The 27,150-nt window shown below is 30.8% G+C and overlaps 8 protein-coding genes across 8 annotated transcripts, besides 4 other annotated features; 4 read left to right on the top strand and 4 right to left on the bottom strand.

Annotated features, from left to right (window-relative positions):
* Positions 1-8,959: 8,959 nt before the first annotated feature.
* On the bottom strand, positions 8,960-9,664 carry TVAGG3_0689410 (HNH endonuclease family; the record flags this gene model as incomplete). Its single annotated transcript, XM_051242992.1, has 1 exon — positions 8,960-9,664. One exon carries the CDS (start codon positions 9,662-9,664, stop codon positions 8,960-8,962), a length of 705 nt encoding a protein of 234 aa, XP_051089579.1.
* Positions 9,665-10,286: 622 nt separating this feature from the next.
* Positions 10,287-11,804: a mobile genetic element.
* A 1,323-nt stretch (positions 11,805-13,127) lies between these two features.
* TVAGG3_0689390 (uncharacterized protein) lies at positions 13,128-13,364 on the top strand (the record flags this gene model as incomplete). The annotated part of the gene is made up of 1 exon (XM_001295156.1): positions 13,128-13,364. The coding sequence occupies one exon, from the start codon at positions 13,128-13,130 to the stop codon at positions 13,362-13,364; it is 237 nt and encodes a 78-aa protein (XP_001295157.1).
* A 761-nt stretch (positions 13,365-14,125) lies between these two features.
* Positions 14,126-14,290: a mobile genetic element.
* Positions 14,291-14,754: 464 nt separating this feature from the next.
* Positions 14,755-14,884: a mobile genetic element.
* Positions 14,885-15,002: 118 nt separating this feature from the next.
* Positions 15,003-15,655: a mobile genetic element.
* A 68-nt stretch (positions 15,656-15,723) lies between these two features.
* On the top strand, positions 15,724-16,131 carry TVAGG3_0689350 (uncharacterized protein; the record flags this gene model as incomplete). The annotated part of the gene is made up of 1 exon (XM_001311564.1): positions 15,724-16,131. The coding sequence occupies one exon, from the start codon at positions 15,724-15,726 to the stop codon at positions 16,129-16,131; it is 408 nt and encodes a 135-aa protein (XP_001311565.1).
* Positions 16,132-16,478: 347 nt separating this feature from the next.
* TVAGG3_0689340 (classic zinc finger domain-containing protein) lies at positions 16,479-17,233 on the bottom strand (the record flags this gene model as incomplete). The annotated part of the gene is made up of 1 exon (XM_001311565.1): positions 16,540-17,232. One exon carries the CDS (start codon positions 17,230-17,232, stop codon positions 16,540-16,542), a length of 693 nt encoding a protein of 230 aa, XP_001311566.1.
* A 447-nt stretch (positions 17,234-17,680) lies between these two features.
* On the top strand, positions 17,681-18,619 carry TVAGG3_0689330 (uncharacterized protein; the record flags this gene model as incomplete). Its single annotated transcript, XM_001311566.2, has 1 exon — positions 17,696-18,592. The coding sequence occupies one exon, from the start codon at positions 17,696-17,698 to the stop codon at positions 18,590-18,592; it is 897 nt and encodes a 298-aa protein (XP_001311567.2).
* Positions 18,620-20,705: 2,086 nt separating this feature from the next.
* TVAGG3_0689320 (uncharacterized protein) lies at positions 20,706-21,636 on the top strand (the record flags this gene model as incomplete). Its single annotated transcript, XM_001311567.2, has 1 exon — positions 20,712-21,506. The coding sequence occupies one exon, from the start codon at positions 20,712-20,714 to the stop codon at positions 21,504-21,506; it is 795 nt and encodes a 264-aa protein (XP_001311568.1).
* A 178-nt stretch (positions 21,637-21,814) lies between these two features.
* On the bottom strand, positions 21,815-22,763 carry TVAGG3_0689310 (SNAP receptor protein; the record flags this gene model as incomplete). The annotated part of the gene is made up of 1 exon (XM_001311568.1): positions 21,897-22,181. One exon carries the CDS (start codon positions 22,179-22,181, stop codon positions 21,897-21,899), a length of 285 nt encoding a protein of 94 aa, XP_001311569.1.
* A 74-nt stretch (positions 22,764-22,837) lies between these two features.
* TVAGG3_0689300 (glycosyltransferase family) lies at positions 22,838-25,529 on the bottom strand (the record flags this gene model as incomplete). The annotated part of the gene is made up of 1 exon (XM_001311569.1): positions 24,315-25,445. The coding sequence occupies one exon, from the start codon at positions 25,443-25,445 to the stop codon at positions 24,315-24,317; it is 1,131 nt and encodes a 376-aa protein (XP_001311570.1).
* Positions 25,530-27,150: the final 1,621 nt, after the last annotated feature.

Here is a 27,150-nt window from a genome sequence, read left to right as displayed (position 1 = left end):
TCATGACAAAACATATACGATGAAACCTTGACAAAGTCTTGACAAAGTATTTACGATGAAATCATGACAAATTCATGAAAATTCAAGAGGGTAGAAATGAGGTTAGATCTACCCTTCTACCCTAAAATATATTTTTGGGTCATTTACACTCATTACGATGAAATCTTGACAAAGTCTTGACAAAGTATTTACGATGAAATCATGACAAAACATATACGAAGAAGTCTTGACAAAGTCTTGACAAATCATTTACGAAGAAATCATGACAAATCATTTACGAAGAAATCATGACAAATCATTTACGATGTAAATTCATGACAAAACATATACGATGAAATCTTGACGAAGCATTTAGGATGAAGTCATGACAAATCATATACGATGAAGTCATGACAAAACATATACGAAGAAACCTTGACAAAACATATACGAAGAAGTCATGACAAATCATTTACGATGAAACCTTGACAAATTCATGAGGGTGAAAAATTAGGTGAGAAAACAGGTGAGATCTCACCTCTTCACCTAAACATTATTTTTGGGTCATTTACACTCATTACGATGAAATCATGACAAATCATTTACGAAGAAGTCTTGACAAAGTCTTGACAAATCATTTACGATGAAACCTTGACAAAGTATTTACGAAGAAATCTTGACAAAACATTTACGATGAAATCATGACAAATCATTTACGATGAAGTCATGACAAATCATTTACGATGAAACCTTGACAAAGTATTTATGTTTAGTTTCGAGGAAATCATGACAAAGTATTTACGATGAAGTTTTGACAAATCATTTACGATGAAGTCATGACAAAGTCTTGACAAAACATTTACGAAGAAATCTTGACAAAACATATACGAAGAAGTCATGACAAATCATATACGATGAAGTCTTGACAAAACATATACGAAGAAGTCTTGACAAAACATATACGAAGAAGTCATGACAAATCATTTACGATGAAACCTTGACAAATTCATGAGGGTGAAAAATTAGGTGAGAAAACAGGTGAGATCTCACCTCTTCACCTAAACATTATTTTTGGGTCATTTACACTCATTACGATGAAATCATGACAAATCATTTACGAAGAAGTCTTGACAAAGTCTTGACAAATCATTTACGATGAAACCTTGACAAAGTATTTACGAAGAAATCTTGACAAAACATTTACGATGAAATCATGACAAATCATTTACGATGAAGTCATGACAAATCATTTACGATGAAGTCATGACAAATCATTTACGATGAAACCTTGACAAAGTATTTATGTTTAGTTTCGAGGAAATCATGACAAAGTATTTACGATGAAGTTTTGACAAATCATTTACGATGAAGTCATGACAAAGTCTTGACAAAACATTTACGATGAAGTTTTGACAAATCATTTACGATGAAGTCATGACAAAACATATACGAAGAAGTCTTGACAAAGCATTTACGAAGAAATCATGACAAATCATTTACGATGAAATCAATCTGGCAAAAACATACGATGAAACCTTGACAAAGTCTTGACAAAGTATTTACGATGAAATCATGACAAATTCATGAAAATTCAAGAGGGTAGAAATGAGGTTAGATCTACCCTTCTACCCTAAAATATATTTTTGGGTCATTTACACTCATTACGATGAAACCTTGACAAATTCATGAGGGTGAAAAATTAGGTGAGAAAACAGGTGAGATCTCACCTCTTCACCTAAACATTATTTTTGGGTCATTTACACTCATTACGATGAAATCATGACAAATCATTTACGAAGAAGTCTTGACAAAGTCTTGACAAATCATTTACGATGAAACCTTGACAAAGTATTTACGAAGAAATCTTGACAAAACATTTACGATGAAATCATGACAAATCATTTACGATGAAGTCATGACAAATCATTTACGATGAAACCTTGACAAAGTATTTATGTTTAGTTTCGAGGAAATCATGACAAAGTATTTACGATGAAGTTTTGACAAATCATTTACGATGAAGTCATGACAAAGTTTTGACAAATCATTTACGATGAAGTCATGACAAAGTATTTACGATGAAGTCATGACAAAACATATACGAAGAAGTCTTGTCAAATCATTTACGATGCAGTCATGACAAATCATTTACGATGAAACCTTGACAAATTCATGAGGGTGAAAAATTAGGTGAGAAAACAGGTGAGATCTCACCTCTTCACCTAAACATTATTTTTGGGTCATTTACACTCATTACGATGAAATCATGACAAATCATTTACGAAGAAGTCTTGACAAAGTCTTGACAAATCATTTACGATGAAACCTTGACAAAGTATTTACGAAGAAATCTTGACAAAACATTTACGATGAAATCATGACAAATCATTTACGATGAAGTCATGACAAATCATTTACGATGAAACCTTGACAAAGTATTTATGTTTAGTTTCGAGGAAATCATGACAAAGTATTTACGATGAAGTTTTGACAAATCATTTACGATGAAGTCATGACAAAGTCTTGACAAAACATTTACGAAGAAATCTTGACAAACATATACGAAGAAGTCATGACAAATCATATACGATGAAGTCTTGACAAAACATATACGAAGAAGTCTTGACAAAACATATACGAAGAAGTCATGACAAATCATTTACGATGAAACCTTGACAAATTCATGAGGGTGAAAAATTAGGTGAGAAAACAGGTGAGATCTCACCTCTTCACCTAAACATTATTTTTGGGTCATTTACACTCATTACGATGAAATCATGACAAATCATTTACGAAGAAGTCTTGACAAAGTCTTGACAAATCATTTACGATGAAACCTTGACAAAGTATTTACGAAGAAATCTTGACAAAACATTTACGATGAAATCATGACAAATCATTTACGATGAAGTCATGACAAATCATTTACGATGAAACCTTGACAAAGTATTTATGTTAGTTTCGAGGAAATCATGACAAAGTATTTACGATGAAGTTTTGACAAATCATTTACGATGAAGTCATGACAAAGTCTTGACAAAACATTTACGATGAAGTTTTGACAAATCATTTACGATGAAGTCATGACAAAGTATTTACGATGAAGTCATGACAAAGTATTTACGATGAAGTCTTGACAAAACATATACGAAGAAGTCTTGACAAAACATATACGAAGAAGTCATGACAAATCATTTACGATGAAACCTTGACAAATTCATGAGGGTGAAAAATTAGGTGAGAAAACAGGTGAGATCTCACCTCTTCACCTAAACATTATTTTTGGGTCATTTACACTCATTACGATGAAATCATGACAAATCATTTACGAAGAAGTCTTGACAAAGTCTTGACAAATCATTTACGATGAAACCTTGACAAAGTATTTACGAAGAAATCTTGACAAAACATTTACGATGAAATCATGACAAATCATTTACGATGAAGTCATGACAAATCATTTACGATGAAACCTTGACAAAGTATTTATGTTTAGTTTCGAGGAAATCATGACAAAGTATTTACGATGAAGTTTTGACAAATCATTTACGATGAAGTCATGACAAAGTCTTGACAAAACATTTACGATGAAGTTTTGACAAATCATTTACGATGAAGTCATGACAAAGTATTTACGATGAAGTCATGACAAAGTATTTACGATGAAGTCTTGACAAAACATATACGAAGAAGTCTTGACAAAACATATACGAAGAAGTCATGACAAATCATTTACGATGAAACCTTGACAAATTCATGAGGGTGAAAAATTAGGTGAGAAAACAGGTGAGATCTCACCTCTTCACCTAAACATTATTTTTGGGTCATTTACACTCATTACGATGAAATCATGACAAATCATTTACGAAGAAGTCTTGACAAAGTCTTGACAAATCATTTACGATGAAACCTTGACAAAGTATTTACGAAGAAATCTTGACAAAACATTTACGATGAAATCATGACAAATCATTTACGATGAAGTCATGACAAATCATTTACGATGAAACCTTGACAAAGTATTTATGTTTAGTTTCGAGAAATCATGACAAAGTATTTACGATGAAGTTTTGACAAATCATTTACGATGAAGTCATGACAAAGTCTTGACAAAACATTTACGAAGAAATCTTGACAAAACATATACGAAGAAGTCATGACAAATCATATACGATGAAGTCTTGACAAAACATATACGAAGAAGTCTTGACAAAACATATACGAAGAAGTCATGACAAATCATTTACGATGAAACCTTGACAAATTCATGAGGGTGAAAAATTAGGTGAGAAAACAGGTGAGATCTCACCTCTTCACCTAAACATTATTTTTGGGTCATTTACACTCATTACGATGAAATCATGACAAATCATTTACGAAGAAGTCTTGACAAAGTCTTGACAAATCATTTACGATGAAACCTTGACAAAGTATTTACGAAGAAATCTTGACAAAACATTTACGATGAAATCATGACAAATCATTTACGATGAAGTCATGACAAATCATTTACGATGAAACCTTGACAAAGTATTTATGTTTAGTTTCGAGGAAATCATGACAAAGTATTTACGATGAAGTTTTGACAAATCATTTACGATGAAGTCATGACAAAGTCTTGACAAAACATTTACGATGAAGTTTTGACAAATCATTTACGATGAAGTCATGACAAAGTATTTACGATGAAGTCATGACAAAGTATTTACGATGAAGTCTTGACAAAACATATACGAAGAAGTCTTGACAAAACATATACGAAGAAGTCATGACAAATCATTTACGATGAAACCTTGACAAATTCATGAGGGTGAAAAATTAGGTGAGAAAACAGGTGAGATCTCACCTCTTCACCTAAACATTATTTTTGGGTCATTTACACTCATTACGATGAAATCATGACAAATCATTTACGAAGAAGTCTTGACAAAGTCTTGACAAATCATTTACGATGAAACCTTGACAAAGTATTTACGAAGAAATCTTGACAAAACATTTACGATGAAATCATGACAAATCATTTACGATGAAGTCATGACAAATCATTTACGATGAAACCTTGACAAAGTATTTATGTTTAGTTTCGAGAAATCATGACAAAGTATTTACGATGAAGTTTTGACAAATCATTTACGATGAAGTCATGACAAAGTCTTGACAAAACATTTACGAAGAAATCTTGACAAAACATATACGAAGAAGTCATGACAAATCATATACGATGAAGTCTTGACAAAACATATACGAAGAAGTCTTGACAAAACATATACGAAGAAGTCATGACAAATCATTTACGATGAAACCTTGACAAATTCATGAGGGTGAAAAATTAGGTGAGAAAACAGGTGAGATCTCACCTCTTCACCTAAACATTATTTTTGGGTCATTTACACTCATTACGATGAAATCATGACAAATCATTTACGAAGAAGTCTTGACAAAGTCTTGACAAATCATTTACGATGAAACCTTGACAAAGTATTTACGAAGAAATCTTGACAAAACATTTACGATGAAATCATGACAAATCATTTACGATGAAGTCATGACAAATCATTTACGATGAAACCTTGACAAAGTATTTATGTTTAGTTTCGAGGAAATCATGACAAAGTATTTACGATGAAGTTTTGACAAATCATTTACGATGAAGTCATGACAAAGTCTTGACAAAACATTTACGATGAAGTTTTGACAAAACATATACGAAGAAGTCATGACAAATCATATACGATGAAGTCTTGACAAAACATATACGAAGAAGTCTTGACAAAACATATACGAAGAAGTCATGACAAAACATTTACGATGAAGTCATGACAAATCATTTACGATGAAGTCATGACAAAACATATACGATGAAGTCTTGACAAAACATATACGAAGAAGTCTTGACAAAACATATACGAAGAAGTCTTGATAAAGTGTTTATGTATAGTTTCGAAGAAGTCATGACAAATCATTTACGAAGAAATCTTGACAAAGTATATATGATAAAATCATAACAAAACATTTACGATGAAATTCCTTTGTTGATGTTGTCAAAATGTCATGTTGTCAGTAATTTTAAGAGAAGTTAATTAACCTGGTGACATGGTGACGTGGTGACACTGAAAACATTTACGATGAAGTCATGACAAAACATTTACGAAGAAATCTTGACAAAACATTTACGATGAAATCATGACAAAACATATACGATGAAGCATTTACGATGAAATCATGACAAATCATTTACGATGAAATCATGACAAAACATATACGATGAAGCATTTACGATGAAATCATGACAAATCATTTACGATGAAGTCATGACAAAACATATACGATGAAATCATGATAAAACATTTACGATGAAGTTTTGACAAAGTATATACGATGAAGTCATGACAAAACATTTACGATGAAATCTTGACAAAACATTTACGAAGAAGTCATGACAAAGCATTTACGATGAAATCATGATAAAACATTTACGATGAAGTCATGACAAAACATTTACGATGAAGTCATGACAAAACATTTACGATGAAGTTTTGACAAAGTATATACGATGAAATCTTGACAAAGCATTTACGATGAAGTTTTGACAAAGTATATACGATGAAATCTTGACAAAGCATTTACGATGAAATCATGATAAAACATTTACGATGAAGTCATGACAAAACATTTACGATGAAGTCATGATAAAGTGTTTATGTTTAGTTTCGAAGAAGTTTTGACAAAGTATATATGATGAAGTCATGATAAAACATTTACGATGAAGTCATGATAAAAGTTTTGACGATGAAGTCATGACAAAAGTGTTTACGATGAAGTCATGATAAAACATTTACGATGAAGTCATGACAAAACATTTACGATGAAATCTTGACGAAGTCATGATAAAACATTTACGATGAAGTCATGACAAAACATTTACGATGAAGTCATGATAAAGTGTTTATGTTTAGTTTCGAAGAAGTTTTGACAAAGTATATATGATGAAGTCATGATAAAACATTTACGATGAAGTCATGATAAAACATTTACGATGAAGTCATGACAAAGTGTTTACGATGAAATCATGACAAAGCATTTACGAAGAAGTCATGACAAAACATTTACGATGAAATCTTGACGAAGTCATGACAAAACATTTACGATGAAGTCATGACAAAACATTTACGATGAAGTCATGACAAAACATTTACGATGAAGTTTTGACAAAGTATATACGATGAAATCATGACAAAGCATTTACGATGAAGTTTTGACAAAGTATATACGATGAAATCTTGACAAAGCATTTACGATGAAATCATGATAAAACATTTACGATGAAGTCATGACAAAACATTTATGATGAAGTCATGATAAAGTGTTTATGTTTAGTTTCGAAGAAGTTTTGACAAAGTATATATGATGAAGTCATGATAAAACATTTACGATGAAGTCATGATAAAACATTTACGATGAAGTCATGACAAAGTGTTTACGATGAAATCATGACAAAGCATTTACGAAGAAGTCATGACAAAACATTTACGATGAAATCTTGACGAAGTCATGACAAAACATTTACGATGAAGTTTTGACGAAGTCATGACAAAACATTTACGATGAAGTTTTGACGAAGTCATGACAAAGCATTTATGATGAAATCATGACAAAACATATACGAAGAAGTCATGACAAAGCATTTACGAAGAAGTCTTGACAAAGCATATACGATGAAATCTTGACAAAACATATACGATGAAATCATGACAAAACATTTACGAAGAAATCATGACAAAACATTTACGAAGAAGTCATGACAAAACATTTACGATGAAATCATGACAAAACATATACGAAGAAATCATGACAAAACATTTACGATGAAGTCATGACAAAACATATACGATGAAATCATGACAAAACATTTACGATGAAGTTTTGACAAAGTATATACGATGAAATCTTGACAAAGCATTTACGATGAAATCATGATAAAACATTTACGATGAAGTCATGACAAAACATTTACGATGAAGTCATGATAAAGTGTTTATGTTTAGTTTCGAAGAAGTTTTGACAAAGTATATATGATGAAGTCATGATAAAACATTTACGATGAAGTCATGATAAAACATTTACGATGAAGTCATGACAAAGTGTTTACGATGAAATCATGACAAAGCATTTACGAAGAAGTCATGACAAAACATTTACGATGAAATCTTGACGAAGTCATGACAAAACATTTACGATGAAGTTTTGACGAAGTCATGACAAAGCATTTATGATGAAATCTTGACGAAGTCATGACAAAGCATTTATGATGAAATCATGACAAAGCATATACGAAGAAGTCTTGACAAAGCATTTACGAAGAAGTCTTGACAAAGCATATACGATGAAATCATGACAAAACATTTACGAAGAAATCATGACAAAACATTTACGATGAAATCATGACAAAACATTTACGATGAAATCATGACAAAGCATTTACGATGAAATTATGACAAAGCATATACGATGAAATTATGACAAAGCATATACGATGAAATTATGACAAAGCATATACGATGAAATTATGACAAAGCATATACGATGAAATCTTGACAAAGCATATAAGATGAAATCTTGACAAAACATATACGATGAAATCATGACAAAACATATACGAAGAAGTCATGACAAAGTCTTGACAAAGTGTTTACGAAGAAGTCATGACAAAGTGTTTACGAAGAAGTCTTGACAAAACATATACGAAGAAGTCTTGACAAAGTGTTTACGTTTAGTTTCGATGCAGTTTGACAAAGCATTTACGATGAAGTTTTGACAAAGTGTTTACGATGAAGTCATGACAAAGTGTTTATGATGAAATCATGACAAAACATTTACGATGAAGTCTTGACAAAACATTTACGACGAAGTTTATACAATAATGTTAGTCATGAATGTTTGTCCTACGTGTTGGCGTTAGTGTTGAAAAATAATGTTTGTCCTACATGAAGCCGTACAAGCGTTTGAATTTGTTTATGAATAAAATTACACTCTTGTTTTCTGTATCTATCATACAAACATAAGCAGCACCTGTTTTTGTAAAGTTTATATGAAGTTTTCGATAGTTAAGACCTGTATAATAATAGAATGCGTCCTCATTCTCAACATAGTAGTAGAACTCAAACGAATGCTTACCATAATCTGTTATTTCAACAGCTTCGTCAGATATTTCATCAACAAACTCATAAACTATATCGCCGTACTTGCTTTTATTTCTATTGTTTTCAGATCTAGAACACCAACGAAGGTTTGAGATTCTGTTGTCCGTTCTATCATGATTTATATGGTCTATTTCTTTCAAATTGTTTGGATTTTCAATCCATTGTTCTGCAATAATTCTATGCTTTAAGTACATTTTGTTGTTTAAACTAAGCATAATGTAACCATAATTATTTAAGCATTCACTCATAATATGTTTGTCTTTCTTTCGACGAATAGTAAAAGGATATGTCGTACAAATCTCATAATCTTCATGATTTCTCAATGTTTCCCATTGAGTTTGTTCCCCACTAACGTTCTCATTGACGTCCTCAATATCTTCTTCCTCACTGAACTCGTCAATATTTTCACTAGCTCCTTCTGTAATGTTTTCATCGGCATTGTCATTGACTTCTTCTGTAATGTTAGATGTTGTTGTTTCGCTCATGTTCTTTCACTAATGTTAAAAAGTTATGTTGTACGAATTTTGAACAGAATTTAGAGCAGTTATGAAACAATGAAGTATTTTTACGCTATTGAAAGGAACTATGAGAGTGAAGTACATGACAGCAATGACAAAAGGAACTAATATCAAACCTAATGAAATCGCTCACGAGGACATAGAGCTTAACAAGTATTTTGTGGAGTATCTTATAAGTGAAGAGTATGTAAGACCTTACTTCATGTTTGACAGCATGAATGAGGATGTTATTTCATGGTTAAAGAATATAAGCAATGTTTTCGGTAAGTACGTCATAAATGACAAAGGTCTTATTGTATTTTATGAGACAGCAATACGAACACAGGAACTAATGGATATTATGCACTCAACAGCAAAGAAAGGATTTAGTACTATTGGCATGAATGAACATTGCAGGAATGACATATACAACCTATGCTCACGAAAGCCTTACACAAAAGCAATACAAATGATAGAACATAAGTGTCTAAGGTCAGCAAATGAAATTATTACTGTCAGTGGTTATGAAAGAACTGTTAGCAAAGATGAGTGGAAACAGCTATTCATATTAAGGAAGGACGTTGCTGAACTAGTTAAACCTGTTGCACAAACATTGTTTCAGATAAGACCAGCAATGACTAAGAACCCTTTGACCTTAGTCAATGAGACCATAGAGGTTGAAGATAATGACATAAAAGAACTAGGAATGAATGAGAGAAGTTGTGAAGGATGTTTGAGTCAAAACACATGGTTCTTCAGAGCTGTTAAGAAACTTAGTAAAGAACGACAGAAATATTTTATAGAGAAGTATTGCAAAGGATGTGTAAATGAATTGCTTGAAATAGAACTTAGAGACACTTTCACACTAAAGGACTTGAGAAGAAATAAGTACATGAGTGAGGACGGTATTGACATAGCTAGTGTTATAAATGACTTAAGAAGATGTGTTGTCGTTATTGACGGAGCATGTATGACATATCTAGTGAAAGATTATGATGGAATACGAGACACAACAACACTTGTGTCAGTAGATAGCAAGGAATTCAATAAGCTCATGAAGAGTGTTTATGTAGGACGTATTGAGAGAAGGATGTGAACGCACTGATGATTTATGAAGCGGGTCAGAACAAGAACTATCTTATGAAGTCAGGTATGAGATTCTTTGACGAAAGAGATGACATTTACAGCTATTTCAGAGGATATGAGTATGAGGTACTGAATGAAGTAGATGAAAGCATTATTGAAGGATATTTGAAACATGTTCACGATGTCATATGTAATGAGGATGAAGAGCTTTATGAGTATGTTTTGAACTGGTTCGCCTACATCGTTCAAAATCCTTGTGGAAAGACTGGAACAGTACTTTTGTTAACAGGAAAGCAAGGAACTGGTAAGAATATACTTAGTAATGTTCTATGCGAGCTCATTAGCAAGTACGCCAACAATAATATAACGGCAATAGAGAATGTGGTTGGTAGATTCAATGCTGCTATTGAGAACATGAAGCTCATCGTATGCAATGAACTAAGCTCATGCGATACGTCTAAGGTCATGAACCACGACGCACTAAAGTCAATAGTAACAGAGACTCAGTTGGACTTAAATCAGAAGTGTCAGCCAGTAAGAAAGATAAAATGTTTGTAATATTATCATGATATCTAACAACTTCAACTCAGTAAAGATTGACAAAGACGACAGAAGATTTGTTGTCATTGACGTAAGCAGCAGATACAAAGGAAATTACGAATATTTCTCAAATCTCATTGAAAGCTTTAATGAAGAGTTTTATTCAAACTTACTGACGTACTTCATGAAGAAAGATTTAAGTGAATTTGATGTAAGGAAGATACCATTCACCAGGGCTAAACAAGAACTCATCGAAATGAACAAAACACCTTACCAAATGTTTTACGAGGAGTTCTATGAAAAGTTTGTATCCGGATGGAATTGTACAGAGTGCTACAGAAGATATAAAGAATTTGCGAAGGAGAATGAATTCTTTGCATGTAGTTCAAATGTATTTGGTGGCAAGATGAGAGAATTTGTGAAGAGAAGTAGAAAGCGAGACGGTTCTGCAAGAAGTTATATTTACGAAGCAAGTATGATATTAGAAGGTCGTGGAAAGAAAGAAACAGTGAATTATGAGGAAGTGCTTGAAAAATTCATGGAGTACATGGGAAGCAATATAACATACAACAAAGACATATACAGTGAGTTTAAGTACTACTGTGAACAGCATGAGATTGAAGTAATGAGTAAAGGAGACTTTGAAACGCTTATGAAAGACAGTAAGGAGGTCATACATGAGAACAGTGATGAAATAGTTCATGAGAACAGTAAGGAGGTCATACATGAGAACAGTGATGAAATAGTTCATGAGAACAGTGAGGAGGTCATACATGAGAACAGTGATGAAATAGTTCATGAGAACAGTGAGGAGGTCATACATGAGAACAGTGATGAAATAGTTCATGAGAACAGTGAGGAGGTCATACATGAGAACAGTGATGAAATAGTTCATGAGAACAGTGAGGAGGTCATACATGAATGCAATGATGAAATAGTTCACGATGTCGTTCGTGAAGAAGCCATTGCAACAAAGAATGAGATAAAGGATTTCATAGAACTTAACAAGGAGGAGTTTAAAGAAGGCTATGAAGTGAAAAGATGTGAAGAAGATTTCTTGGCGTATTTGAAGAAAAAGAGACTAAAGCCAATGGCTCAAAATAAGTTTCAATCGATGTTTGAAAAGAAACGTTTGAGCTATGGTGGTGTAAGAAGCACATATTACTTTGTTAAGAAGTGAGGACATTTATTTTTGTCGTTAGTGTTGGAGTTTGTGTTTGTTGTTAGTGTTTGTCATTTGTGCTGAGGTTAGTACTTGACGTTAGTGTTGGAGTTTGTGTTTGTTGTTAGTGAGAGAATAAATTAAATCATGAACTTTGCCATGGTCTCTGTCCCTAGTAGTTTTCATTAAGTTCTGGAAATAATGAAAGTCATAAACTTTGTCATGGTCTCTGTCCCTAGTAGTTTTCATTATCTCACAGAGTTAATGAAAGTCATACTTTCTATCAGATGAAGCACGCAGATGAACATAACGAAAGTTAGTGGGTTTGCCACGAGTTATGAATAAAATATTGGCATATTAGATGAGATAGCTGATGAAACAGATGAAGATAAATTAAATCTTGGACTTTGCCACACTCTGTCCCTAGTTCCTCAAAAATCCTTGACAACGTTGCTTAGAAATTTTGGTTCAAAACCTCATCTGATTTTAATCTGTTATGCTACCTGTTAAGTTTCGCGAGATTATAAATGTCATGGAGTTATATAAAAAGGAGGGATAGCTAGGGACACTGGAAGTACTTATAAGGCTATCTGTTAAGATTGCATGAAATACTAAAAAGTCATGAAATCCATTATCGCTGTGCTAGCTTCACCTTAGAGTAAAATGACAAATAAAGTCACTGAAGCAATGAAACAAAAGTTTTTGGTAGAATACATTAAATCAGGAACTATTCCAGAAGGTTTTTACATTCATACTATGAAGGATGGTAGAGTTCAGTTTAGAAAGATAAAGCAACCATTAGATAAAGAAGGAATTTTGAGAAAGATTAAACTTCATGAGGACAACATTGCTGAACTTAGGAAGAAGTTAGAAGAGTTGGAGAAAGGAAGAGAGTTATAAAGCAATGAATTCAACAGGGTGAAAAAACAGGTGAAAAAAGAGGTGAGATCTCACCACTTCACCTAAATTTATTTTTGTGCTATGTTTTCATACGTGTGGGAGTGGTGATATCATTAATTTTTATTGTATTTTTTATTTTACTGAAAATTTTTATTTGGATGTAAATGACAGAACAAAAGCAACTCATACAAATCGAAAAATATAACAAACATACATTTAAACATTTATTCTTCCTTCCTGAGCATAACATGTTCTTTCAAATGCATCCGAGACCAGTTGACTTTTCATTGACTGTGTATAAAGATAGAAATAGTTATATCATTAAACCATACGATGATGAAGGTAAGTTATGTAAATTGTACGTTAAGAAGTTAGAGAAAGTTTATGGCTTCAAGTATGACTACAATAGGGTTAACACTGATGATGAAGATATTGAGGAAAATTTATGAGAACATTAGTGAAGTCGTTAGTGAGAACGATAGTGAGAACGTTTATTTTTTACATTAGTGAGTTCGTTAGTGAAGTCATTTATGTGTCAGACGGTTTGTAAATATTTAAGGTTAAGTTGGTGTTATGGTTGTGTTGTAAAATTTACGTTAACGGTTTCATAAATATTTAAGGTTAACTTGGGTAAGGTGGAACGCAGTGCCGCCGTACCCAACTTAACCATACTAACTAGCTTAGCATCCAGCTAGTTCCAAGTAATGCGATTACAACATCAACGGCCAAAGCCTTTCAGAGTCCTTTAATCATTTCTTCTCATCTCAATGTGAAGTGGCCCCAAACGAACTACAAGCTGACGTTACAACGCATTACAACCCGGTTAATACGAGCATATACATTAGAGCTGCTTTGTTATGATCTCCCTCATCAATTGATGAGAGATCTCATTATGAAGCAGCTCCAATCGAACTAAAAACCTACATATAAATGAGTGAAAACAAACTCATTAGAGTTGTGTTGCTTTGATTTCTCTCATCAGAAGATGAGAGATACCAGAACAAAACAACTCTAATCAAACTTTCTACACAACTCAGCACAGTATCAATGCAAAGTAATGCGTCTGTATCGTTAACAAGCAAAGTTGTTTCGGGTCCTTCCATTTTGGAAGAATTCGGAACAACTTTGCGAATTGATAGTGTAAACCCATATACATGAAAGCGTACATGCATAAAGACAGGTATTGTCAGCAATGACTACCTGCCCAGCTATGAGTGATCAGAGAATTACCATCTCAGGCTTTTTGAGAACGTTTCAGCCAGGACCCTTGTATGTTGACTGTGAGAAAGGCATCCTTTATCTGAAATAGATGCTTTTCCAACAATCAAATTCGAAGATCTTCGACGTTGTTGTAAAAAGAGAAGGAGAAGGAAAGAAGAGGAAGGAGAGGAAGAAGGAAAGGAAAAGAAGAAGGAAAGGAAAAGAAGAAGAAGAAAAAAGAAAAAAAAGAAGGACATATTAAATATAATGCGCACTTAATAGTGCCGAGGCGGCGGAGCCGCCGAGGCGCAATTTTTTTGACCCTATATTACCGCACGGCAATGTTTTTCTCGATTTTGTACAGCCCTATTGAAGGTTGAAAAAATCTCTAATATTTGAGCCCAAAATTTCAAATTTTAATTTTTTGAAAAAAGAGGCCACCCGTATGTACGTTTATTTGAGAGGAGGAGGATTATATTTTTGAAAGGGTGAAACATTATGAATATGTTAATTATATAATAATATGTATTATTATAAAAAAGAAAAAATAAAGCACGTTAAAATTTTTCTTTCTTGATTTTTTGCAAAATCTACTTAGAATTATGCAAAATATGACTAAATAATTATAAATTTCAAGTTAAATTTTAATTTTGATAAATAATTTAAATTTCAAAATATCAAGTTCAGTTCGACTATGTATGTAGTAATTCCTCAATAAAGTGCCAAAACCCTATTAAAATATATGAACATTTTCAACATTTTAATGTTTTTATTTAAAAATTTGATGGAATATGAGCTTCAAACAATTATTATGTAAATAAAAATAATTAAATATATGTATTTATTCGTATTACAACCGTAGTAAGTCGATTCTTCCTTTCTTCTACTGAGATTTGAATTTGATTTCGAATTGTAAAGAGATTCAAAGGGAAAATACTAGCGGATAAAAACTACCTCCATGAAAGGGTCATAATGGAGTCAAGTTGTATTTTTTGATATTTTTTGCTTTTCGAGCCTAAATAGGGAGCCAAGATAATGCCTAAAAATAAGGTTCTAAATTCTGAAGTTTACATGATCCTCTCGTGTCCACCCTTAAGAATCGTATGAGATTTTGAAGAAAAATTGTAAACATCACAAATAAACGTACATTTGAAATCTGATGACTAACAATGTTCAAACACTCCAAGAAGAGCAATGGGATGATAAAGTATTTGTTTCTCGTCAGAAGGAGATAGTAAAACTTTCTCAAAACTTTGCAGATGCAGTCGATAAACTAATAACAGAAAAGCCATTTATTTTTGAACACCCAGAAATAGAAGAAGAAGAATACGAATATGTTGAAGAAGAAGAGGAAATAGAAATTAATAATCTTAACGCAGACTCTTTAATTATAATTCACCAAATTGTAGTGCTTCAACAAGATATAGATAGACTTATTTCAGGTTTATCACCAAATCTAATCCAAAAGAATCAATATATTGCAAAAGTCGTAAATCAACTCCATAGCCTATCAGATTATATGGAAACACTACGAGTTCGCGCAGAAAATCTACTTTCTCCTATTTAACCATGATAATTAATTGTTGATGATTGATTGTAATACTTTGTTTATAAATACTTTATCATTCATGAATGCGAAAAAAATTGTTTTCTACAAACTAGTATTATCAGTTTGTTTATACAATCAATGCTTCAAATGAACTAATTATTCATGTGATCAAAAATTGAGATTTTAGATTTTGTATTCTATTAAAATAAGTGAGTAAATACATAATTATATAATATAAGGAATGCATATAAAGAATTTCTAATTGAATTGGAAACGTTAATCAAAATCATATCAAATATTACATTGAAATGTAATATATATTATATAATTGATCACGTCTACATATGAGCCATAAACACGTAAGACAAATATTAGAGTTATAAGAAAAAACGTAAAATATTATTAAATTCTATACTTTAAACACTATTATTTGTATTCAGAAAGCATTCCCTTGTGTGTAGTCCAGTAATGCTGAAGAAGTCGGGCCAAGGAATGGAAAGTTTGTTTACAAAGTGTGCAAGTTGGGTTTCCATCTTCATCAATATCGATTTTGTTCTGCATTCTCATTGCCGAATCTATTTTATCAAGTTGCTTCCAGAATTCATCATCCAAAGCAACAGAATTTGGATCAAGAGTTTCTTTTGTTTCAGCAGTGACTGGAGCTATAGGACCTACATCGGCTTTTCCAACATCCAATCCGTTTGTTGCTATTGTATCACCAATAAACCTAATATATTCTTCATTCTCCTCATCTTCAACTAAATCATCAATATTTTCTTGCTGATTTTGACGTTGATCGTTCTTATATCCCTTTTTCTGATTTTGTGGCTTATTCTGTTGACTGAGCTTCAAGCAAAACGGACCAAGTAATTCAACATGCTTTTTTGCACGCTTGTTTGCCTTTTTTGATATGAAGTATAGCGTTTTGTCTGTCTTGCAAGTAGAAATATGTGATATTGTTTCTTGTTTTGTTGACAATTTTGTGCCGCATTCTTTGCAAGTATTGAATCCGGCTATTAAATTGTTAAAATAGAAATGGTCTTTGTCGTGAGCTTCTAATATATGCTTTAAAAATTGAGAATTTGTTTGGAATGTAAAGTCGCAAAGAGGACAGTTCATTTAACATTGTCACTTTTTAGTCACTTTTTTATTCATGTGGAAACAAATCAATTACTGACTCCAAATTCAGCTGAAAATGATATCACTGAGATATGCCATAACGCATCAATTCAAAATCCAATGAAATTGCATGAAATTTAATTGAAAAATTAATGAACAGTAGAATAATTTGAATTCAATGTGGATGTAATAACCATATTTTGTAAATATAGACTATGTCAGCTAATTTAAATGGCAGTTTTCCGATTTAAATGTGTATTACAAGAAAATAGAGGTTAAGGGTTGTAAGACAGAGAAATTAGCCGGAATCTTGTATTATTTCAAATGTCACTAACTGAATATATAGGCTTTTGTAAAAAACACTCACTCAAGATGAAGATTTTTCAGGACGATAGAACTTATTTGGTCATACAGAGATACAGAATCAATTTTATAAACAGAAACAGAAAAAACATTTTAAATAATGAGTAAAGCCGCAAGAATTGCAGAAATGTTTCCTAATGTTGATATATTAACCATTCAAGATCTTCTTGCGGAGCTTCGCACAGAAGATGAGGTTATTGATAGACTTATTTCAGGAGATTTTGAAGAGTTCAAATCAAAGCAAAAGCAACCAGAGAAAAAGCAATTATATGTACAACAGGATTTAACTCCTAAGTCTGCACCAGTTCAAAAAGTTCAAAATACAAATAATGAAACAAATAATGAAAGACCCATTAGGGAAGAGCGCAATTTAAATCAAAGACAGCAGAAATTCAAACCAGAGCAACAGCATTATACCACAAGAAACGAGCAACAAGAAAATAGAACAAGAACAAATTCTCAAAATGAATATCCATCCTTAAATCAAAACTCACAGAATTATGAAAGAAAAGATTATCAAAATCGTAGACCTTACAATAGACGTGAACAACAACAAACTTATGTACCTAGAAAAAAAATATCAAATCAAAATCAGCCAACAACAATGCCATCAATAAATCAATCAGATGTACCAATTTCTGAACCGAAATTTGTTTCTCCAATGCAACTAAATCCTGTTATTCTTAATCAACCAGTTCAAACTCCTCCACAGATCGAAAACACTTACCAGAAAGGCTTTGATTCAGTGGTAAATTCACCGCGCATGGATTCTATTCCTGTTTCTTCCTTTGAATCATTTCCACAAACAATTAGTTCTCCACCAGGCTTTTCTCAGCCAGAAGTTCCACCTTCTCAACCATTCATTCAACAGTCAGCTCCTACTCTATTTTTACCTCCTGAAGTTGCTGGAATACCAATAGATTATAATATTTTCGGATATTTCGGGGGACAGATACCTGTACCACCATTCCCAAATAATATGAATCAAGTTTATTAAACAATATTATTGTATAGAAGTAAAAAAAATCCAATTTTTTTAATGAGAAATTATTTATATAAAAACCAATGATTTAGTTTCCTTAAGGTCATCAATTAAAGGTTTTCTAACAATTCCATTGTGTTCTTGTTTAAATAATTTAACAATTTATAAAATATTGGATCAAAAAGTAAGTGGAAGATAAATTGAGGTTACATAATTACAATTTATGTGCACAGAAAGTTCTAGGAACATTATAAATTGCACTGTTATTGATCAATTCCAAAATTAATTTGAAATCAAATAAAATAAGTTCCTAATTTTTAAAAAGTATGTGGGAAAAATGCAAATTAGCTCAAATAATTTTAATATTGCACTTCAATAAGGGAGAAATATTTTTGTTCTAAAATTTTAGTGACGATCAAATTTTCAAAAAGTGACATTTATATGAGCGGAAAAGAAAACCAGGCAAAAATTGAAGCAAAGGAAGAAAAACTGAACACAAAAGGTTCAAAAGAGGCTGCCAACAAAAGTGAAGAAACATTAATCATCGGAAATGATAAACTTTTCGTTTTATTATTAGTTAGCTTCATTATTACACTTGGCGTCGCAGTATATTTTGCCGTCCACAGTATGTAAATATCAACTCAAGCACAATACTAGAATATTTCCAATATTATTATAATAAACAAATTACATCTTAAATTTTCTCATATCTCTTTCCCATTCAATTTTACTTTACCTTATAAAGTTAGTGGTTCGCTCGCATTTTATTATTTTTAAAATAAATATAAAAAAGACCTGAACTAATCTCAAACTAGCATTCGAATTATTAGATACTATTGTGTTGCGAATTCGTATCGGATTTATACATGAATTATTAATATTTTTTTGAAATTCTGATTTTTTTGTCATATATTTGTCGTATTTTAAATTATCTCTTCAAAGCTCTCATTCCATGAATCAAGGGTATTGAAAATATGATATCAATTGTTTGATATTTTTAACCTCACTTCATCATTATTGGAATTACATATAAAAATTAGGTTAGATATGGCCAAAATCATTAAATTATCACAAAATTGCAATATGAGCAAAAGTCAAGAAAATTGTCAGGATCATAGTCATTTTGGAAATAATTGAGATAAACCGTAAAAAAACATTTGAGATATTATCGATAAAATTTTTATAGAAAGTGTTCATCCTGGGCATGCATAGTAATATTTTTGAGAATGTTGGCGTTAATAGTTCTAATTCAAATCAAATTTTCAATGGTTTACATATTTTCCAACCATGGCTACCAAAGCACGCAATCTCATGAAAATTATATGGAATTATGAATGTGAAAACGAAACAATATATATTGTCGATCCCAAAACAGGAGCAATAACAAGAAGTGACGAGAAACGAAATTTCAACGTAAACAGCTTTGAATCAGAGAAGAATCAATTGCACAAGGATGAAATTGCTTCATCACCTAGAACACATGCAGATATTATTTGAAAATTAATTTAAACAAAAAACTTAAAAAGAATTCTGAATCAATCACGAGTTACATTTATCATAAAGAATTACTATTGATAGAATTTTTAGTAAAGAAATTTTATTATTTCTTTTTGATATTACTTTTTCATAAAATTGTATAAAATTTCATCATTTCATTAAAAATTGTGGGTCCTCGGATCCAAGATTCAAAGGATTTACAATAAAATAACTATTTATTAAATTTTCAAGCGCATGCTTACGCCCATTTGGCATTAATTCAAAGATAATAAGATATAAGTTACAGGCGTGTAGCATCCTGATACATGCAGATTTATGGTAATGCTTATAACTATAAGCCTTTGATATCAAAGCTTCGTTTTGATATTGGGCATGAATCTCTATGAGAGTATTTTTAAATCATATAAGTTGTATGAACACTCCGATTATTTCACACGGCATTGTTTCAATTTTATCAATTGAAAAATACTTATTTTATAGATGATGCTAATAAAAAGCACATCTAAATGCTCTTATATAAATCATTTTGTAATGATGCGAGGCAGCTGATGGACTTCCTTGAGGTTAAAAGCTTTTGTTTTTCTAAATCTAAGTGACACTTTTTTATAAAATTGTCACATTTTGTATACGTTTAAAAATGAGTCTTGTTTTTGCTGTTGAAATCGAACTTAAAAAACTTATTATCAAAGCAGATTATATATTCGATCCACAACTATCAATTACTGTTGCTGATAATGAGCCAACAGCTTTTCCATGGGAACCAGACAAAGATGAACTTGAAAACACATCCTGGGACATTAAAAAGACATATCAAATTATGATTTCAACAGACTTATTTAACGCAATCAAATCTTGGCCTGTTTCTTTCAACATTGGAATGAAAAAAGATTCTGTTATTTTAGGAACGACAAAATACGAATTTAAACCAATGCTTGCTTCTGCACTAATCTTAATAGGTAGAAGTAAGTCAAAAGATATTGAAGCCATCATGAGAGACTCAAATAGAAAAGAAGTTGCAAGATTATATTTAACAGCAACAGTTGAATACTTCCCTGGTAACGAGCATTCTAAAACGGTTGAAATCATTGCCTCACAGCCACTTATTCCACCTCCAAATGAAAAAGTTTTCACTCCAAAGCTCGAAGACACACAATTGCATCAATCTTCTGGAATCGAAGACTCAGAAGTATCTATATTATCATCTTCTTCAAGTATTTCTACTCATCATAATGAATCTGAATCAGATAAAAGTCTTCTTCAAGGCCACTCAACATTTAAGACAGCTAGTGAAGCAAATAAGTCTAAGATGAATACTATGCAGAAAGAATCTACATTTACTACAACTACGACCACTTCAAAAGGAATATCCAAATATTCATCTACAATATCGTTTAAAAAGACAGGATTTACTGATGATTTTGAAGAGATCTAATTAGATTTACTCTGTGTTGTATTATTTTTGTTTTTTATAAATATTGTTAAATAAAATATTTGAAATTCATTAAATTTCCCTATATATAATGGTATGGAGTATAATTATCCAGGTTATCATATGACACAATTCCTCGATGGCACTACAAGATATACATACACATGGAAAAATATTACAATCAAGCCAGATGAAACTATTATTTTCAATATTTTAATTTCTCTCAATTCTGAAGAAATTCTTCGTTCTCTTGAATTTACTGATATTTCTATTCCAAGCACTATCAGTATAAGATCGAAAATATTTAAAAAACGTTTCCAATTCAGAATATCGAAATTTGTTTTTACTTATTTATCTTTGTTTAAATAATTTATTCATTATAAACATGTTTATTTACTTTAACAAAGCAATAATAAATAAAATTAAAACTAATATTCCCATAATCATGGCGCAGATCCACATCTTTGATCCCTTTTGGTATTTTTCAGCTTCTTCTACAGCTTCATGACCTTTTTGAGCATTGGTTAAAGCTTCAGAAATATTATAATCAATTCTATCAATAATTGTACCTTGATCTGAAATAATTGTTGCTAAATCTGAGAATAGTTCTTGTACTTCTCTTGCTCTTCGTGTCATTTCTTCTAATTCTTGATTATTTTGCCTTTGTTGCATTTCCATTGATCTCTGATTGGAATTATTATTTCCTGTATATATATTTTCGAATTCTATAAGTAAATTTGAATCATCGTTAGTCTGTTTGTCTAAATTAAAATATTGAGTCTGAAATGTTGTTTGTTGAAGCTTAAATTCATGATGAAGCTTCTTGTATTCTTCGTTTAATGTGGTATGAACGTTATCTACAATGATTTTTCGATCAGGAAATTGTTGAGAATTGAAATTTAAAAAACTATTCAATGTACTGTTAATATCTTCAAAGATTAGTGATATTTCTTGCGAATTCTTGTTAATATTTGCCAAAATTGTTGATTTGTTTTCAAAATTTTGACCTAAACATTTTGTTTGTAATGGTTTCAAGTCTTTTATCCGTGTTCTGCAGTTCCTTAATCTTCGTTTTATATAATTCGATCGCTCAAATATTTCATCTAATACTGATTTAGGTTGAACTTTTCGATTTAATAGCTGCATCGTTTCTGAAGTCCCATCTCTACTGAAACTACGACGAAGAGATGTTCCATCACGTACTGCTAAAAAATCAACTGTTAAATCTTTATTCGCTCCTGAAAAAATTGTCAATGAAATGATAAAAAAATGACACTTTTGGAGAAATAATCGGAATGAATTTTTTTTTATCCGACATTTTTTGACATTTTGGAATTGTTTTGAATCTTTTACATTTCTTCATTCCAAAAGCACAAGTAAGCTACTCATTGCACAGCCTTGCTCGTGCTCGTTATCTTCCGGTTCATGAATCATGGTATGTTTTTTTCAAAGATAGACCAAGAGATTTGTACGCATTCGTGAATAAAGGGCCTTTCAAGCAAAATGCAAATAATTTCATTAAGTATTCGACATTTAAAAACTTGAAAAGCATTTCAATTGATATTAATAATACAAATCCAGATTTTTTACAATATAATACATTAATTGAAGATTGTCGCTTTATAAATAATAGTGGTTCATCAGGTTTGCCTTGTATTGTTATTAATACATTAGGAGATATTATCCAAAATCGAATTTGTTCAAATAATCATTTAAATAAACAAATTTTTCATTCAGATACTAATACATAAGGTGAAAATAGAATTTATCAATTATCAGTTGATAATTCCAGCGTAGAAAAACTATCAATTTTCAAATTGTCTTCTGCAAAAAATATTCTCGAATCAATCAACATAACTCACTTCAAAAATAACAAAAATATTGTTTTTGGTGGAAATGTTTCATGTAAAACTATTAAAATAATTGATGAAAAAGAAGATTCAAATCTTTTTGAAATTAATTGTCCTTTATCAACAATTAATATATATAAGCTGTTAACAATAGGAAATTCATTTGTTTTGAATGCTTATGAATGTTGTTTAGAGCATTTTTACCTTATTGAAAAAAATGATCTTAACATTATTACAGAAGAGAAACTTTCTATTAATTTCTGTGTATTACATGGAGGATATGTTAACCCAACTTCAAAAAATGGGAATTATCAAAATACTGATAGTTCAGTTAACAGACATGAATATAGATTATTAATGGAAAAATATGATTTTCCTGAAGAGTTAAATGATAATAACTTTTATTGTAATGCAATCATGAAGAAACGAAATTGTAAGAATAATGAGATTCATACGAAAATGACAGTATTTAGGAGGAGATAAAATAAAAATCTGGTTTCCTTAAAAAAATTATTGTTGACTCAATGAAAAATTATAATTATTATGCGGTATGAAGATCCAAAAATACAGTATAATATAGTACTCTGAAGACTGGTAATGAATTTGATTGAAGTATTTTCTTCACAAACTTAAATAATGATCCTGAATCAGAAAAATTTTATCCTCCAGCTTTTCACTCATTTCATACTTATCTCTTGACATTCATGTATTCGTACTTTTAGATAACTCCGTGTATTAAATAAGATCTCTAAATTTTTGATGTGTCTCCATCACATATAAGAAATAATCCTATATTTAGAATTTTAGGATTTCATCATTAAAGTCGAATTAAAATGTTGTTTTCCACAATAATTATTCAACATGATGCTTTGCACATCTAATAACATTAAAAACATCCATGACACTATATCATTCTATATTTCATAAAGTCATAAGTAAATAAAAAATAATTTTATTATAATTAACAAACAAAAGAAATGCCATCTGATGTTGGAGGCCATTTCTTATTATTGATATAGTAAATAGCTGTCTCAAATGCCTTCATTGCCAGTGGAATGTCAACTATATTTTCTGAAATTTCGAAATGTTTCATATTTTTAATAGAAAATATAACAACTTTAACACCAACAGACAAGAAGCACTTAATAATTGGTGGATCAAGCAAATTTCCAATCACATCCACAAAAACTGAATCAGATGACATGAAAATCGCTTTCATTGAGTTACTTCCTGTGACAGTGAACATGAATTTTGCTTTAGACCATATTAGTGCTGTTTCTCTGACAGTCAAAATGAGGTCTGGAGCTGTTTTCCATTTAATTTCTGGAAATCTTGTTTTTGCTGCTTCAAATAATTCATTAAAGTTATAAATCGATCTTATCTTAGTATTTCTGTTTGACAAATAGTAATTTGTTGGCTCAATTTTGTCAACTTTGTAAAATTTTCTTAATTTTCTTGAGAGTTCTAACTGAGGGACCCCGAAATGAGATAGATGTGGTCGTGGCCTTGCACATGCATATAAGTTCTTGGCGAATATCCATTGACCTTCTTCTAAAAATTTAATTTTATTTTCAAATCCTAAGGCATTTAGTGTTTCGAGAACAAGATTCTTCAAACCGTATCCTACTATTACTGATTTGTTCTGTATTTCTTCTGGAATTATCATCAATGGACTTAAAAAATCATTAATATGATGGCCGTAGTTCATTATTTGAGAATGACCAACGGCTATGACGTTTTCATAGTAGTCAATTACAGGGCCGTCTTTTGTCATTCGAATTTCGTAAGGCCCTTCGTTATCTGGTTGAATTAAATGAACGCCATCCGAAAAACAGCCTGAGTATGTAACATACATGTCATAAAGATGGTATACATGACAGATTAAGTTATTTGTTGTATCATATATCGTTTTCATATAAGATGGTTGAAAATCTGCGAGTTGATCTGAATATTTTTCGAAGAAATATATATCATTCTTTCGTAATGGTGTCAATGAAAGGTTGTAACTGTAATCTTTTATTAAATTCCATGGAGGAACGCTAAAAATTGTTGTGAGATTTTTAATTTCTAGTTTTATTTGCTCTAGAGTCATGCATGCATATGGAAAATCTGTAAATGTGCAAAATGCTAAAATATAAATCAAGTTTCCAATAAGGTATGGGAAAACAAATAAAATTAATTGACTTATTGGAAAAATGATGTATTTTATTAAAAAAAATCACTGCACACACACATATGTTTTTCCATCCACTATCTATGTATACATTTAAAAAAATTCTCTCGCATACGATTATTTTTAATTCAAATATTGTTCGTTATGAGAACAAAAAAAGGTCGGAAATTTCTAAAAGGTGACAGTTTATCAGAAACAGTTGATTTAAATGAATTATAAGTTTCTACTAAATACAAACTAGAAACATGTTATAAATATCCTAGTTTGTCTTTAAAGAAATAGAAGATTCAATTAAGTATAACTTATGAAACAAATAACTTGATGGAAAATGCTATGTCATCATTAAGAAACTTGGAAAAAGGAACACCAGAAGCTCCAATTATTCATATCCTAATATAAAAAGTGCAAATGGCCACTACCAATTATCAACAATGATATTCAGGATCTTCTGCTTCCATATTTTTGGAAAATGATGTATTTTCATTTTCATATATCTCAAATAAAATTCTAACTAATTATCAAAGATAAAAAGTTACAAATGAAAAGAAACATCACATTTATAAAGTAATTTTTATTTTGATTTAAAATGTTAAATCATTGATCAGTCTTTGCCCCATGATCATAGAGGAATCTAGTAATCTCATTTAAATTCCTTTTGATTGCAATACTGAGTGGAAATTCATTTGTATTAACAGAATTTCATTACTCAAATATAGATGTGAAATTAATAAAAATTCCATAGCATAATGATAGATATTAGCATATAGAGAAAGAGCTTCATATTAACATCTGCACCATGTTCAACCAAATATTTAACGATTTCGAAATAATTCTTTTTGATTGCAATACTGAGAGGACATCTACAAAGAATAAAAGAACCATATATGAAATTCCATAAGTAAATAATAAGCAATAATGTAAAGATAATTCGATAAAACAATGATAGATAAAATATGTATATATAGAATTCTATATAACAATGGCAGATATGAAAAGAAATATGATTTTATAAATCACTGGATAACATGAGAATAAAGAGTACTTCACAACAAATTAATGGATATGAAGATAAAGAGAATAAGTTTCATGTTTACATCTGCACCATGTTCAACCAAATATTGAACTATTTCGAGGGAATTTTCTTTGATTGCATCACTGAGGGGACATTGATTCGCAATAAATGAATCTTATTATTCAATGATTGACATTTATAAAAAGATAATTTTGTAAGACAATTGTTAATATGAAGAAATTAAAAATGCGATAAAGCAAATGTAAATATGAAAAGAAATTAAATTCGATTAACCAATGATAAAAATGAAAAGAGGATGAATGCCAAAAAGTAATGGGAAATATGAAATGAAAAATAATTTGATGAACAAATGATTAATGTGAAATTAAAGAGAAAATGTTTCATGTTGACATTTGCACCATGTTCAACTAACAGCTTGACCATTTCAATTGAATTTTCGTAAATTGCAATACTTAGTGGGATTTCATCAGTATCAATTGAATTGAATAAAATAAATGTAAATATAATTATATATAAAATTTCATAAATAGATGAATTATATTAAAACAATGAGAATTCCATAATTCGAAGATAAATATGAAATTGTAGATA

The sequence above is a fragment of the Trichomonas vaginalis genome, chromosome III, assembly GCF_026262505.1.
Source record: "Trichomonas vaginalis G3 chromosome III, whole genome shotgun sequence".
In the NCBI taxonomy this organism is placed as follows: Eukaryota; Parabasalia; order Trichomonadida; family Trichomonadidae; genus Trichomonas; species Trichomonas vaginalis.
Note: the sequence above shows the minus strand (reverse complement) of the source record. Positions and strands in the feature narration are given on the sequence as shown.